This window comes from Perissodus microlepis, chromosome 23, assembly GCF_051167445.1.
Source record: "Perissodus microlepis isolate ML-2025 ecotype Zambia chromosome 23, ASM5116744v1, whole genome shotgun sequence".
Classification (NCBI taxonomy): Eukaryota; Metazoa; Chordata; class Actinopteri; order Cichliformes; family Cichlidae; genus Perissodus; species Perissodus microlepis.
This window is the reverse complement of record NC_140482.1, coordinates 33,854,717-33,871,380: the sequence shown is the minus strand read 5'-3', so window position 1 is coordinate 33,871,380 and position 16,664 is coordinate 33,854,717. Positions and strand designations below refer to the sequence as shown.

The 16,664-nt window shown below is 42.9% G+C and overlaps 1 protein-coding gene across 6 annotated transcripts in view; it reads left to right on the top strand.

The window, feature by feature from the left end:
* Positions 1 to 16,664, top strand: part of nhsa (Nance-Horan syndrome a (congenital cataracts and dental anomalies)) — a 70,211-nt gene that overhangs the window by 49,994 nt on the left and 3,553 nt on the right. For 2 of the 6 annotated variants that reach the window (XM_084920617.1, XM_084920618.1), the window contains exons 2-7: positions 4,204 to 4,356; positions 4,879 to 4,991; positions 6,887 to 6,949; positions 11,150 to 11,281; positions 12,828 to 15,674; positions 16,464 to 16,587. In XM_084920617.1, coding sequence (XP_084776743.1) covers positions 4,301 to 4,356; positions 4,879 to 4,991; positions 6,887 to 6,949; positions 11,150 to 11,281; positions 12,828 to 15,674; positions 16,464 to 16,587 — 3,335 coding nt within the window. In that variant the 5' untranslated portion in view covers positions 4,204 to 4,300. Of the gene's footprint in view, positions 1 to 4,203; positions 4,357 to 4,878; positions 4,992 to 6,604; positions 6,650 to 6,886; positions 6,950 to 7,729; positions 7,817 to 8,540; positions 8,734 to 11,149; positions 11,282 to 12,827; positions 15,675 to 16,463; positions 16,588 to 16,664 lie in introns of those variants that run through there. The other 4 variants (XM_084920614.1, XM_084920615.1, XM_084920619.1 and 1 more) reach the window with 4 other exon arrangements.

Below are 16,664 nucleotides of genomic sequence, written 5' to 3'. Positions count from 1 at the left end.
GTATTGTGCTTGAGTAGTTCAAAGCATCTAAACTATTTATTTAAAGAATGAACTGCAATATTTAACACAAAAGTTCAGGACATGCACTGTCCCGTGCATCCTTCGGCATTCCTCCGTACCCTCCGCGATCCTTCATTGTAGGTTAAGCGGTCAGTGTTGTTTCAGCGGTTTGGATTAACACTCCTCTCCTCCTATAGCACACCATAAACAGATTAGTGGTCTCCAAGTCAGGGCATGGCTGGGCCATCTGTACCCTGCACTGGGTGGGGATGGGGACATGGGGGTGGAGTGTGAGCAGATGTTCCAGAGGGCTGTAGGTCAGTAGGGCCGAGGGACCGTCAGTCACGAAGGATGCGGAGTTCCTGTTCAGGTGACGGATTTAAAGTGAGTTTAAACCACCGTGCATTGTCATGGCTCTGGGATGCTGCATCGCCCTCACACCCCAAGGTACTGTATAATTTACTGAGGCTTTAATTGAGCTGCATGCACGTCCCACTTCGCTCCTGCTCTGCATGTCAACCACAGCGGTTTCACACTTTGTCACAAGATGTAAGACGCGATGATGAAGAGTTTGCTTTTCACGGTTAGTTTGAACCGTGTTAAAAACCCAAACGCTCCCCACACACTACACTTGTCCTGCAGCGTGAGTAACCCCAAAGAAAAAAAGGAATCAAAGATTCACTCACGTAAATGACACACAGCTGAAACAGCAATGTGCAAGCTCATCTGTCTGCCTGTTGCATGTACAGAAGTTCAGATTTAGAGTTTTTCTAAAGTTCTACGTGTGACCTAATGGCTGACATCTGCGGCTCTGTCCTCCCAGGCCGCTGGCAAATTGTAGGTGTGTGAGCGTAGGTGTGAGGCGGTTTTGACTTGGCTCCTGTCTGAGCCAAAACCGAGAAAATTACAAGGCAGAGGCAGTCTGGGGATGCATGCAGGCTTTCATTGCCCCTCTTCTCCTGGCCTGCAGGGCTGAGTGCAGTGGGGGATGATCCTGCAGCAAATGAAGAGGTGGAGATGAGATTGATAGGCAGTGTCACAGTGCACATAACAGAGTGTGATTTCACCTCGCCAGGAAAGTTAACAGAAAGATGCCACAAGCAACGACGCAAATATACAGAAATGCTCCGCAAAATCTTTTTTTTTTCTCTTCTTCTTCTTCTCACCGGAGGCCATGTGGCTCATTTGGCTCAATATAGCCATGCTGCAAATCAATCAGCCCGATGTGAAACAAAGAGAAAGCTGCCAAGAGGTCAATGAGATGACTGCAGCCTGATGTGTTTTCTTAGGCCTCACTGGGGGCAACAGCTGACCACTAAATTAGCACTAAAAGCTTTGCCCATATGGACTTCTGTGTCCATGAAAACCTCTCTTAAAGGCCTCTAATGAACTCGTGCTCTGGCGCACAAACACAGCCTCACTTAACCAAGATTTCAGCGAGCAAGGTCAAAGGAAGTACTGATGTGTTTTTTAGCTGGAGGACGATAAAAACGGGGAAGGTTGAATGGAGTCAGATGATGAGAGCACAGTGTTTGTCCTAGTTGTGGCTGCTATTGTTTTCAAATGGGTTTTTAGTGTGTTGTGAGACACTGAGGGTGTCACAGCAAGGCCAACAGTTCACAGCTCAGTGGGGAAGCACTGAGTGGAGAGGCTGACAAACAGTGTCAGAGGGCTCCTCATTTGATCAACGCATCATCTGCTCCACGTCTGGAATATTGTGGGCGTTTGCTCGGTTATATATTACTGCACCGATATTAAATCTGTGGCAAGTCCAATAAATAAATATAATAAATGCAGATATATCCATACAGGTCCTACAGCGTTTTTCCTGCATTAAAAAAAATGGCAGCTAACAACGGTGACTGTTTCATGTTTTATATTTTAAACCTGGCTGTTTATGTACAACACGCATGCAAAGTCATATATGACAGCAGGTAGGAAACATCTGGCGGCGTAAAACAATTTCATTGAGATTCGAGTGAAGCGGTGCTTCCACACCGGTGTAAATCTTTGCTGAGTTCACCTCCAGCTTCTCCAGCTGTGCAGGAGACGCAACACAGAGCGTGTTTTTAGTTCAGCGAGGTCAAACAGCAGAGGGCTTTTAGATCACCCTGGAAAACGTCAGGTTGTGTCAGCTTATTGATAAACACATCGCGTCTCCTGGGGATTTCGCAGTGTTTCTTAGAAAGGACCTGCCAGAGGATTCATAGCAGTGATAGTGATGTTAGAAAAGCACTTAGCATATGCAGCAGTTGGATACACAGGCTGAGGTTTAGTGCCGGGCTGCTGCGCTGGGTCTTCCTGACCTTTAGTAGCTCCAGTCAGGAGTTGGACCGTGTCCTTTTCTGTGTGAACGAGGCTAAAGTTAACTTCTGGCTGCAACACAAAGCAAACTGTGAGCCAGAGCTGCCTCTCATCAGACACAGAGGTCAGACAGAGTGCGATTCGGCAAAGCTGCCCGGTCAAGGACAGGCCCAGAAATGTCAGGCAGGTAAGAGAAGACTGACAGATCTGTCTTTGTGTGCTATCAAAGCAAAAGCTCAGCAGTTAATCCTCAGGATTTTACTTGGATTTCGCTACAGATGTCTGAGATACTATCTCACGCCAGTGCCTTCAATGAAGGAGTCTTATTTCATGCAACCAAACTATGCTGTTATTTTAATCTACTCATGCTGGTTTCTCTCTGACATCTTGTTCTTGTATGAATCACTCCTGTGCATACTTCAAGCAGTCAACATCCAAATAAGTCCCAGCACAAAGACCAGACTTCATCCTTTTGAACTCAAACTTTCCCCATTCATGCAGCCCCTCCATGCATTATGTGTAATTTGAAGCGGTGCAGTAACTCGAGGAGATGTAAGGGGGAGCAGTGGGGTTATTCCATGTATTGGTCAGTGTTTAGAGGATGAAAGTCACACTATCAGGTTGCATTAATACCTATTGTTTGGCTGCAGGTGATAGCATTGCATTAGTAAACAGGCTATTGTGCTGCTAACATTGGATGTGATTATCTGGATTTTTAGTCTCAGGCTTTAAGCTGACTCTGTTGTTCTCCCAACTAATAAAAAACCCTTCAGTGTTCATATGTAGAAGGAGATAACATTCAAAGCCACCACAAAGCAAAGCTCATCAGTTGCATTTGTTTCAGAAAATGTGGACGTCACACATTTTAACCACAAAAATGCCTGAATGAACGTCCAGTACAGTCGTGATGAAAGCTGCCTTTCCGTGATGCAGCCATCATGTCTCAATAAGGGTTACAAGAAGCATGAAGAAATAATAGACTGATAGTAGCCATTGTCCTTTAAAGGAAATCCATGAACGATAAAAATCTGACTGTTAAAGTTATCAGATAACAGGTTGGATAAACTAGTGAAATATCAGCTAATTATGATGAAAAGCTGGTCTCTATAAAGTGACAGAATAAATTAACTAATTAATGACCCACCAGCCAATTCATTAGGTTTACCTGCTTGTTAATACAAGTATCTAATCACCCAATCACGTGGCACCAAATGAATGCATTCAGTCATGTAAACATTGTCAAGACAGCCTGCTGAAATTCAAACAGAGCATCAGAATGGGGAAGGACGGTGACTTTGAAGTGTCGCTTAAATCCTCCACAAACAATTTGGTTAGTTCTCTGGGTGACAATGGCTTCTTATTGGCCAGACTGCTTCAAGCTGAAGGCAATAGTAACTCAAATAACCAGTTGTTAAAAACAAGATATGCAGAAGAGCATCTCAAAGCTTGAAGGAGATGAGCTACAGCAGCAAAAGTTCACACCTGGTGCCTCTACAGTCAGTTAGGAACTTGAAACTGATGCTAAGATTTAAAGTGGCTTTTTCCAGACGATTGGAAAAACGTTGCTTCCCACAGAATAGCATGTCATGACACAAAACCAAGTGATTACTCATAGAGGGTCGTCTGATTGTTGGAGCTTTCTCTATTAATGGAAGGCTCATTCAATAGAGATGTTTTTGTGACCATTTCTCCTCACTAAACTTCCAATGTAAAGCAACATGTTTCAAACTATTACCTAGTCACACAGGTGTGGCTTAATTTGTGCTTCAGTGAGATGTTTTTGGATCATATAGATGCCCTTGTGCCTTATAAATTATGACACTGGATTGTCTGTGACCACACTGTTGAATTTCACTAGAAAAGGTTTGTCATTTTTACCTATCTCTCTCTCCCTGACAGCGGTATCTAACCTGGATGTGGAGAGTAAGCTGACAGCACATTACCAAGCTCCCTGGCATCAGCAGAGGAACGTTTTCCATCCCTCTACACGGCCAGAATGTGTGGAAGAGCTCCACAGGCAAGCCAAAACCAGCCTGTGGGCCCTGCACCGAGGTGAGGCCCTCAGCAGCACTCAGGTCCTCAGATTGCAACACAGGAGGGAAAGCTGCTCTCTGTCATGCCTAGTTAATAAACTGCTTCACTTTTACCTTACTGCCATTTAAAAACATTTCAGCTATAACATGCATCCTTCCGGGCAGGTCTGCAGCCTGTGTTTGGAGGCATTGTGCCCTCTAGTGGACATGTTGTGCAACTACAACGTAAATAACAAGCATGTTCAGAGGCCATTTTCACACAGACAGTCTACCTACAACTTAAAAAAACATAAATAGTCAAGCATCAAAGAAGTGCACTTATGAATTCATCAAAATCACTTTAGTCATGCACTCTTAAGCACAACACTATACAATAATTCCTGGGTAAATTCAATGCAGAAAAAATGGCTGACCAAGGAGTCATATCTAACCAGATTAATCTGACCCCGCAGGTCGGTCTGCATGTGACACCTCTCGACACTTATATTTTATTATATCAGTGAATAAATACAATCGGTGTTTTACATCTTTTTTGCTGCAGATCACCAGAGGAGACGATCGGGCAGCAGGGAGCGGAGAGTTACCATCGCAATCTCGCCGGTGCCCCCAATGCCCATGTGTCCGTCCCCTCAGAGGGGAACAAATTTAACAACGGTGAGACGATTGTCCTCGACTTTGATCCAAACTGCTTTAAAAGATCTTCTTGATTTCAGTATGAAAATCACCAAGTCCAGTGACACCATCACTGTAATTCATATTGATAGACACAGTCCCTGTCAATAAGTGAAAAATAATCATCTTTTGATATTCAAATGTTGCTTCTATTGCATTTTAAAGGGAACTTAATCTGCTTTTGTTTATTTTCTTACATATACCACACCAGTGGTCAGTGCTTTTACTACCCATGGCCATAGTTTCCAATAACGAGGTCAGTGCGTATACAAGTAATCCCTGTGAGCCAACAGCTCAGACAAACACTCGGTTTAAGACAGTTTTTTTTCCAATCTTGGCTCTTGGTGACATCAGTAAGAGCAGATATTCCTCATATGATCTCAGGTCAGTCTCCTCCCTTTCCCAGACTGTAAACTAATGAAATGTTGTCACTAGTTTACACCCCGATGTGTTTTAGTAATGACGCTGTTATTTATAATATTCTAATATGCATTTTTATATAAATATTGTAGTTTTATTTTTAAATGTCAAGGTTATGGTTACCAGTATATTATGGCACAGCTAAATGCTATAGTAGCCTGTCCCAGATCACAGAAAAGGATCAGATGGAAAATCCATTCTGGAAAAACTGTGAAACAAATCTGTCCGTACCAGCACTGATGCAGAGCTTTCTTTCTGAACTGAGACACGTCTCATTCAGGAGCGTCAAGCACCAATATGAATGGTTTGAGTGTTGTGATGACATTACAGCACACACTGTGCTGTGACCACAACTGAGGCTCTGCTTGTGTAGTTAGCCTCCAACTGCATTCCCTGTCATAAATCATTCAGATGTGCCTTATATTTTCTCCTACTGTATTTGTTTAACTGTCCACTTATTGTGCTACAAAACACTAAGTTTCACTTACATCAGGGATCCTGCAGGTTTTAGATCTCATCCTGGGTCAACACACCTGAATCAAATGTCATGTCAACATGTCATGTCAAAGACATGTTGAGGAAGTCATTTAGCCATTTAAATCTGCTGTGTTGGATCAAGGACACATCTAAAACCTGCAGGACACCAGCCCTTGAGGCCTGGAGTTCGAGACCCCTGACTTACATTTTCTTTTATGGTCAATTTATTCATAAACCCTGGCAAGAATTTTTTTGTGCCTGACAAGTCAAACCAAAAGGAAAAATGCAAATAACTAAACGGCAACTAAAAACCAAACAAACAAACAACAAAACACATGGAAACCAGCAACTTATGGCCTTGCTGGATACCGTTGCCACCGCCATCACTGACACAGACTTTATGGCCTCTAAAACGGGACGGTTATCTCTCAATGCCTTGATGCTAAAAGACATCTTGTGTGCAATGAAGAGCAGCAAGCAGCATCTGAAAAAATTACCATTACACCTGTCCAAGCCTTCTGTCTGAGAAGGGGAGCCAATCAGAAGAAAGTTGACTTGATGAAGGGAGGGGAAGGGAGTTAAAACAGTATAAGACAAATCAGGATTTTCAAGAATCTTTTTAAAAATGTAGTTGGAAATGTGCAAAATGATTCCCCTTTAAATAATACTTGTATGGTTTTTATTTCCTTTGATCAAAGGAGCCAGAGAGGCATTTTAGAGATGCAACGACACAGTTAGCACAGGTAAAGGGGACTGTGTTTGTAACGTGTGTGCTGCTTCATTCATTTTTTATTCATTTTTTCATCACCATGATAACTGGTTCAGCATCAGCTCACCAGCCTGCCTTGACCCAAATATTTCAGTGCTCATATTCCTCCCTAATGTTGTCTCTTATGTTTGTGTGTTGAAGATCTCCATGTTCATTCCTGTCATGTGTTTTTGTCCTTTTTTGTTTGTTTGTTTTTCACCTTGTAATTCAGTTCGAATCCATCCGCTCCTCCTCCCCTATCGAATGTTGCCACTTCTCTCCCTGGAGCAGAAAGGTATTGGTCCCTTCCCTCCCTCGCCGTCCTCCTATCCCTAACACCTTATTTCACATGTCCGCCCTGACTGACCTCTACTTATCTCTTTTTAAATGCATGCCCTCTCTTTCTGGCAGTAGTAGCCACCCTGCTCCACCCGGTTGAGAGGGTGGGGTGATACTGAAGGCGAGCACCTCTTTAAAGTTTCACCCACACATCACATGTTTACATACTGTTGTTGTTGTTGTTGTTGTTTGAGTTCATATGAAGGGCTTGGAGTATGTGAGGAATGTGTATGTGGGCCACAATCACAGCTGCCCGGGTTTCTCTAATGATAGGGTCGGCTTCTCGAAACTTGCGCCTGTGATTACCCATGATCCCTCTGTGCTGTGGTTTCCCCACTGCACAGCTGACAGCCTCGTGTTTCTCTCTTGATTCTCTTTTCTTTTTTTAAACAAGTATCGTGCTTGATGCCCGTCGTGAGACAGGAATGAGCTTCAAACTCTGCCGCTCCTTTTTTATTTCCCCTCATCCCGTACGTGCCCGCTTTTCCTTCTTTTTCCCAAATCCCTCGTCTCTTTCTCTAGGCCCGCTCATCCCTCCTCTCAGGCACTCCTGAAACCGTTCTCAAAACAAATCAGCTGTAAATGGTCTTCCTTTGATTTTTTTTTTTTCCCCTCCTAGTTGCGAGAAGTTTCCAAGGAAACCAGTTTCTTTTGTGGTCGGGGTTTTGTCAGGGTCTCATTGGTCTGCTGGGAACGGGGAGCACAAAGGCTCGAGGGTTGCCTTTAAATGGGGGTGGGAGGTTGTCGGGTTGTGGAGGTGGGAACCAGTTGAAACTGAGAATCACTCCCAGTTTCACATGTGTCTCTGTGTTGGAATCTCAAGGTAAGAAATTCATTTAGCATGCAGATATAAAGACAAGTGGCTCTGCAGAGTCTGAGGAGGCCCATGGTTGAGGAACGCTGCTGTGAAGTATTTCCTCTCAGAGATTTCTGGACACTTGTTATGATGCAGGAGACCCTCGGAAAAATTTTGGAATGTTGGAGCATGAGCTAAGAATGGAAGTTATAGTTTGTCATATCCTGTGAGTGAAGGAGGCATCGTTTTATTTATTTGTAAAGTATCTGTCAAGACGTGTTCTGTAGTGTGTGTGTGTCAAACTTTTTATTAGCCTGAGGCTCGGACACAGTCGGGTTTCTGAACCTTAATTTTTGCATGACGTAGAGATTCTTTGAATGCTTCTTGTGCTTTCCATTCTCCCTTTTTTCCGAAGCATGCTGTTCATTTCCATGACTTAATGGTTTCTTTGCACTCCAACATTAAACTCAGCAGCTGGAAGGGCATGTGTATTGATTTACCTATGTTCTGCCTGCAAAGACGGTAGCACTGACTGCTGCAGATTATTAATAAAGACACTAATCTCTTCATCTACTCTTCAGTTCTTTCCCAGATAAACACTTGGACAATACCAGTCTAATCCCTGACTTTAATCAGCACATTCCCCTTTCTGAAGCTGAGTTTGGTCACTTTCTAACTCCGCCAAACCATATTTCATGTAATGCTGGCCTAACCTTAACAATCTAACCATGCAAATATCCATCTGTTGCAGGCTGCGCCCTCTGACCCCGACTCTGACGGGGTGGCTCTAGGTCACCGGTCTAAGTTTCCCATCGCTAACATCCCCTCCACCCTGGACAAGCAGACTAACTGGTCTAAAGCTCTGCCGCTGCCCACTCCAGAAGAGAGAATGAAAAGCAATTCCCAAGTCATCACCTCATGTGTCATCCCCATTAATGTGACCGGTAAATTGAAATCACTGAATCTGATTGTTGTGACTGAACTAAGGTGTGGTGTGCAGTTGTCAGCAGTTGCAGCCACCTTTCTGTTTTGTTTTCCTGCATATAAACTTTTTTCCTTTAGTGTTAAATAGGAATATTGATACCACTCAGACAACAAAGCAACAACCAGCTTATATTAAGTTTAGAATAAAGACTGGAAACAAGGAGCCAGCTTGCTTGACTTTGGAAGGTGAAAAAGTAAAGACGCACAGCGTAGAGGCAGCTCTGAAACATTGTAATTACAGCTCATATAATGTACTTTCAAACCTTTACAAAACCTGAAGTGTTTAAAAATCATTTTGTGATTTTCGGCATGCTATAAATTAAATTTAATGCACCAGTCTTGCCATAAAAGTGTAAATTTACATTTTTCCTTTGCTCAAAATAAAAAAAAAGTGATATAGAGATTTCATTAGAAATAGAAAGAGTTGCTGGTAGTTTGATTTATATACATTTTAGCAAAGCCAAGCTTATTGTTTAATCTTTGTTTTCAGTCATGCTAAAATAAGCAACCCCTTTTTCTGGCTAATTAGCCATTATAGCTGTAGTTCTACACGCTGACCTTCCTATGTACCCATATTCATTATAGGTCATGGGGGTGGTTGATTTGTACATAGTGCTAAGCTAGCTCTTTCCCTCTGTTTCTTCTGATTGCTAGAGCTGGCAAGCTAAGCTATCACTTTCCCATAGCTATATTTTTAGAGTAGCGACACAACTTGCTAACACACAGTAAAAAAAAAAAAGGTATTTTAATATTTTTTTACTTCTACCATAAGTTAGTGATTTACTAATTACTAATTAGCTAATCTAGTTAAAAGTTAGCAAAACTATTAACCTGACTGAAAGTAATGGAGCTGAAAAGCAGCAGTAAATAATGTAAACATATTGGTAGCTGTTATATTTTTAGATAACACTGTTATAAATTAGCAACAAAAAAAAGATTAATTGTTCAGCATAATTTATAAAAATTGGTAAATTCTAGTAAATTACAAGTAGTAAGTCCTAACAGTCAAATTGTTAGCAAATAGCTATAATCATTTTTAGCTAAATGGATTAACAGCTGAAAATATTACATAATGCTATCCAAAAAAAAAAAAAAAAGATATTAGTTTAATATGTTGGCCTTTTTTTTTTTAAAGTTGGTGAGCAGTTAAACCTAAAGTTTTTATTTAAAAGGTGTTGTCTACATGTATATGAAAACAGTAGTAAATAGTAACAAAGTACAGAATTGCTAGCTAACACTACAAACAAAAATAGAAACTAAACTGTTGAAACAGACTAGCATGTTAACATTAGTAACAAACACTTGTGAATTATTTACTCAAGGTATTCCTAGATGGTAAAGTATAAGCTAAATTTATGGATTAACAGTTTAAACTGTTAACTAATGCTACTAACAACAGGACAGTATTTTGCTAAAAACTGTGATTAAACATTTGAAAATTATTTACTAAAAGTATATTAAACTGTTAAAAAAAACTAAAAACATAAATTGAAAACTAAAAGGGAGATAAAGTTAACTATATGTGCTCATTTGAACGTGAAAGGTGTGGTGAATGTTTTTGTATCTGTCTAATAAGAATTTTGGGACAACGTCAAATGAACAATGTTTGGTTTTGGCTCTTCCTCATGATACTAAATTTTTTGTTCACTGTCTAATTTGCTTGAAACAATGAAGTACCTGGAAGATATAAGGAAGTGTTGCAGTTCAATCGCTACTAAACAAGCCACAATTAATGTTGCTCCAGTCACTCTCAATGTGCAAGTCATGCTTTGTGCCCAGTTAACTTTGTTTCTCATCCTTTGACGCTTTGTGCCTGCTGTTGCAAAGAGCCGAGATGCAGTGACATGAATGCTGATTAGTTCTGTCCAGATTGTTGAAAAGGGCAGCCTGACGTTATTTACTCTCGCTCATTTTCACTCAAAAGGAGAGCTGTACAACAACACCGGCCGAGTCAGAGACAGTGGAGGGTAAAAAATGCACATTGTAAGCAAAGCACAGCAATCGCTATGGAGCTGAAAGCTCTGACCTGCAATCACATGACAGTAAATCATATAGAGAGGGAAAGCAGAACCCTGCACACAGGAGTTCTCTTATGTGTACAAAACCCATCATCAGTACTATTTGTTTTCTGTCCTTTTCCAAAGTTTCTTACAATTACTGCTTTGTCATTACATTAAGCAGTAAATAACTTACTACTTTGAGTTCTGTCAGATCTCTTTGCTCCACTCCTCACTGCTATTTTTGTGCGACACCTAAATTTGGTACGGCCGAGCGTCACCTTAAATGTTTCTTTATGTGACAGCGTGAGAGTTAAAGAAGGAATCTCTGCAGTCGCCACCAAACAAAGATTCCTCAGATGTGCTGTCTCCATTGCAGGGGTTGGCTTTGACAGAGATGCTAGTGTGCGTTGCTCGCTCGTTCACTCGCAGTCTTTGCTTCAGAGGAGACGGAAGCTGAGGAGACGGAGGACTGTTGCCGGCGTTCCGAGACAGGTGCAGCGAGACTTAGGTATGTTCCTTAAACTGACACATGCGATATATAAAAACTTGATTCAGTTTGGTTTTTCCTCTATTGTTTTATGTAGTTACTAGAACTAATTAAGTGTATAGTGAGTGCACAAGCGCATATGTTACAATTATAAGGTCTTTTTGAAGGGCATTTAAAGAAAACGTCCATCCTAAAACCAAATTCACATACAGTACTGCTTTCTGAACTAAATGAATAGTTAAATAGTATAATTTTTTTAAACTCAAATAATTACTAAAATACTATCTGATTTTCACTCCGGACTACTTTGACTATTGTTTGAATTATCCTGAAATAAATCCAAACTGCTCCTAAATTACTGTGCATAGTTGTGGTAGGCTTGTCACATGCTTTGCTTGATTTTACCTAGTGGACCTTGTTAGCATTTATTTTTCACAACCTTTTCATAGTTGTGGGGTTTAAATGTTTCTCATGTTTGCTGAATGCCGTTTAATTCCACCACACAATTGGCCTAGTATCTGGTATTAAGTAGGATGGGTTTTTTTGCATTTTTGCATTTACTTGTGGCTGGAAAACAACTTCCCCTGACTTAAAAAATACCAGAAGCTTACAATAAGAGGGAAAATGTTTATTTTAAGACAAGATTTTTTTAGACAGCACGATACCTACCTACTACACATTTATTCATCACTGTTGTTTTGGAATGAGTTAGTACCCAATTCAGACTTGTAGATGTATGTATTCTCTTGAATACAGTGGTTCTCCAAAAAAATACATTTAAAGAACTTCATATGGGTACTGTTTTCCAAACTACAGCTACCAAATGTAACTGTGTATTAAGAAGTGTGCATCTATCAGTGTTGCAAACTGTATTTAGTGGTTAACTATCCCTATAATATTTTCATTGGACCATCAACAGCAGAGATGATGGAAAATAAGATGGGAAGATGCAACGTGCCGGTTGGAACTCCCCCACCCCACTCGTACTGCTCATTTCCAGCTCCATATTAGTTTTCTTGGACCACGCTTAGAGTAGCTTTGCATGATTCGCAGTTCAAAATAATGCTTGTTTATGTTTTTCTGGGCCTTAATGCAGGCCGTCCTGTCCAAAACAAGCTGTACAGGTCCTCCCACTGTATGGCTGAAATGATCATATTTGGCATATTCCTTCTCAGTGACATCATCACAAACCAAGAATAGAAAAACTGCCTGAAAGAGTATTTCAAGCATGTTTGACTCACAAGGATTACTTCTACATACCTACTTGATGTTCTTATTTGAAACTTTGGCCATGTTTGATTTGAGCATCCACAATTGTAGCAGTTTATATATGACAGAACATAAAGACAAGCATTACAACAGACAGAAATCCCTTGCAGTTTCTCTCAGGAAGGGTAAAAGTGTAAAGATCTGCCAAATCAAATGTGCAACCACCTCCTGTGGTGACACTTTGTGACAAGTGGAGCCCCTGAAAGTATTTTTTTTATAACAGGTTACCTTTAAATACATGAAGAAAGACATTTGAATTTCTTATTTTTGTATTTTGTGTGCGTCTTGCTTCTCACAGATTCTGATGACTCTCCTGGCTCCAGAGAGCGGACAGTGATAGTTCACGCCAGTGCAGATATCACCCCTTCCAGCCAGGAGTTTGCCAGCCATCTCAACACCAGAGATTCCGGTTGTCAGACAGAAGACTTTTTGATCTCAGGAGCACCATCTCGAAGGAGGATCAGGCTCCAGAGAGGCCCGGGAGTCTCCCTCTCCCTCTCACATTCTGCAGGAAACATCTCCTCCCTCCCTGAGACCTCGGACGCCATGTTCAGTGCCTCTGTTGGAGCACACCTGCGTTCTCGGAGTCTGCCCAGAGACACCAGCCGAATGTTGGACAACGGACATAACGACAGCGACGATGAGGAGGACCTTTCCCCCTTCGACACTGAGGGGTTTCTGACTGGATCTAGGAAGTTGACTCTGAAGGATGAAGAGGAGAGTACTGATGACCAGGCCATGTCTGAACACCAGCTAGGAAGCCTTAAGTACAAGCAGCTGTCACAGAGTCCGGAGTGCAGCTGGATGGAACGGACCAGATCTCACCTGCCTAGAAAAGCTGACATGGGCAGCTGTGAGATCTCATCTAGCTCGGACACCTTCAGCAGCCCTATGCACTCCGTCTCTGCTGCAGCAGTGCTGGGAGGCCAGATAGACCATAAGGAGGACCACCAGTCCTCCAGTGGGAACTGGAGCGGGAGCAGTTCCACATGCCCCTCCCAGACATCAGAAACAATCCCTCCTGCCGCATCTCCACCTCTGACCGGCTCCTCCCACTGTGACTCTGAGCTCTCTTTAAACGCTGCCACTCATACTAACGATGACCAGACAGGCTTCTTGCTGGACCACTATCAGGGCCTCAGGACCCAAAGAGCAGGCTCCTTCTCCTCCACAGCTATGGACATATTAGAAGAAGTTGGTGTCAGCAATCCCATCGAGGGGGAGTGGAGTTACCCCAATCCAGAGCCTCCGGGGTCACAGGGCTTCAGCCCCGAGCCAAGCAGAGAAGCTGAGAGCAGTCTGGGCTGCCCCAGTTTCACCAGTATGGCTACCTGTGAGAGCAGCTTCTCCGACAAACCACCATCAGAGAAAGCAGACACCGTCTCACACTACTCTGTGGACAACGAAGGTTACTACACCTCCATGCACTTTGACTGCGGCCTGAAAGGTAGCCAGAGCTTCACTTATAATAACTATGCACCCTCAGGCACTGACTGTGGCCTGTCAGACTCAAGTGGTCACATGACACTGGGAAGACGCTGCCTCTCCTTAAAAAAACCAAAGGTGAAGCCATCGCCACCTAAGAGGAGCTCCTCCTTAAGGAAAATATGCAGTGAGGGAAACATCCCTATTAAGAAAGAACCAAAGATTACATGTGGGCAGCAACTTCATCTGTCTGCAAAGGAGAGGAAACTGCAGCTGGCTTTGTCTGGCTCTCTGGCTCACACTGAAAACTCCTCACTGGTCAGAGAAACCCGGGTAGGCTGGGGGGTTGAGGGCTCAGCTGATCTACCCGACTTAGTCTCCACAGATACACATTCATTTAAGGATGAGGGGGTTTTGCAGTCAGACTATGCAGATCTGTGGCTCCTGAATGATTTGAAATCCACAGATCCTTACCGATCGTTGTCAAACTCCAGCACAGCTACAGGTACGACGGTTATTGAATGCATCAAGTCACAGGATAGCTCAGAGTCGCAGACGTCCCAGTCTGGCTCCAGAGCTACCACCCCTTCACTTCCATCAGTCGAGGGAGATTTCAAGCTCACATCCCCAGAGAAGCTGGCAGGCCTGGCAAGCCCATCCAGTGGCTACTCCAGTCAATCAGAAACACCCACCTCCTCATTTCCCTCTACCTTTTTCCCTGGGCCACTGTCTCCATCAAGTGGTAAAAGGAAGCCCAAAGTCCCAGAGAGGAAGTCCTCTCTCTCATCACTGTCACTTCAGTCACTGTCCTCTAGGGATGGTGCAACCTCAAAGAGGGATCTGGAGCTGCCAATTATCCCTCCCTCTCATCTCGACTTAAGTGCCCTTCATAGCGTCAACAACAAGGCAACAGCTTACAAGACCCAGATGCAAATCCTTCACCAAAACAAACAAAAAGCAGCAGTGTCAGCCAAGCCTATAGTACCTCACAACCCAGAGGTATTCAACGCCCATTGCCTGTCCATTACACCCACGGTGCTGAACTCAGTACACCTCCGATCGATCAGTAAGGAGCAGCACGAAAATCACGCCACTTCCAAATTCCAATATCCCACTGTGAACTCACCTAGCAAACTTTCCACTAGTAAATCTTTAGAGCTTAAGAGTCCCGCACTGTACAACTCACACCACCATCATCTTCACCCATCCTCAAAGGAGTCAGGTGTGTTTACCTCAAATGAAGAGCTTACAAGTGGAAGGTCAGCATGTGAGACTGAGACGAAGAACGAGCCGGAGCAAGAGGCTCCTGCAAAGTGTGTGACAACAGTCAGGCTCCAGTCAGACTCATGTTTGGACCAGAAAGGTCCAGAAGTCCCCGAACAAATCAGAAGTCAAGAAAGAGAGACCTGTAGGGAGCTGCCAGAAACACCTGCCTGCCTCGGAGACTTCAGCTCACAGTCTGAGACTTTACAGCAACAGCACTCTGAAGAAGAAGAAGAGGCGTATCCTCCTCCTCCTCCTCCTGTCCTACACAGTTCCCCCAATAGACCCAGCAGTCAGGATAAAGTGCCTGCTACTGACAGTCAGTCGGAGACGCTGCAAAGCAGTCCAATCAGCAATGAAGACAGCAAAGAAATGGATTCATTGGGCGAGTCATCCGAATGTATCTCACAGGACAGCAAGGAGTCCATGCCAGACATGGAGGACTATTTTAGTAAAGGTAATGACTTAATGTCCTTGTGATCCCCTCCCTCAACCCCAGTTTGTACTCAATGCAACTCTCTGCTCTGCACCCTTTTCTCCTGCTTTTTGCCTCTGTAATGTCTGTTGCAGTCATTAGCGCTGCCACAGCAATAAGGTCTGTCATCTCTGTGTGGAGTTTGCATGTTTTCTGTGTGCCTGTCTGGACTTCCTCCTGTGACACAAAGCTGTGTGTGTGTTTGGGTAACTGGTGATTCTGAATTACCTGTAGGTTTGGATGTGAGACTGTGTGGTTATCTGCCTCTCTCTGCTCCTGTGAGGGACTTGCATCCTGCTCAGGGTGAAATGATGTACCCTTCATTTTGCTCTGTGACTGCTGGGGTAGACTGCAGCCCCTCTGAGACTGTAAGCTGGATAAACATTTAATACAATGGGTGGATGGAGGTCAATTCTGCCTGTCTTTGTCCCCAAGTTCTTCCAATTGTGGGAATATTCTCTGAAATAGGATTTATGGCTCAAAAAATTGCTGACCCCTGTAAAGGATCATAGAGCTTGTTAATTGTGAACAAAAGTTCTAGGATGGAAGTGCAAGATAAATTTTAAGGGTGCGGAAACAATCTTTTTTTATGTATGTAAACTGAATCTCTTCTGTAATTTTACTTATACAAAAGCTGCTGAAACTTGATATATCTAATAATTGAATGAGCTTTTTGAACAAAACAAATTATGAAAAACTTCCAAATGGTTGGTTAGTGTGGAATATAGAGGATGCAGTATATTCATATGTGTGAAATGTTCCTGTTAACAGACTCCACTCTCAGTGACAGCACTGTGTCGTCAGTGCATGATGAGTCAAGGCCAGAGGATGACACCGTGTTTCTGTCCCCCACTAAATCTCGCACCACTGAGGATTTATTCGCTATGATACACAGGTTAGTATCTTAGATAGATAGGATTTTGTTTGTGTATACTCAAAATGTACAGAAATTCTTTAATCAATGTGGTCTTC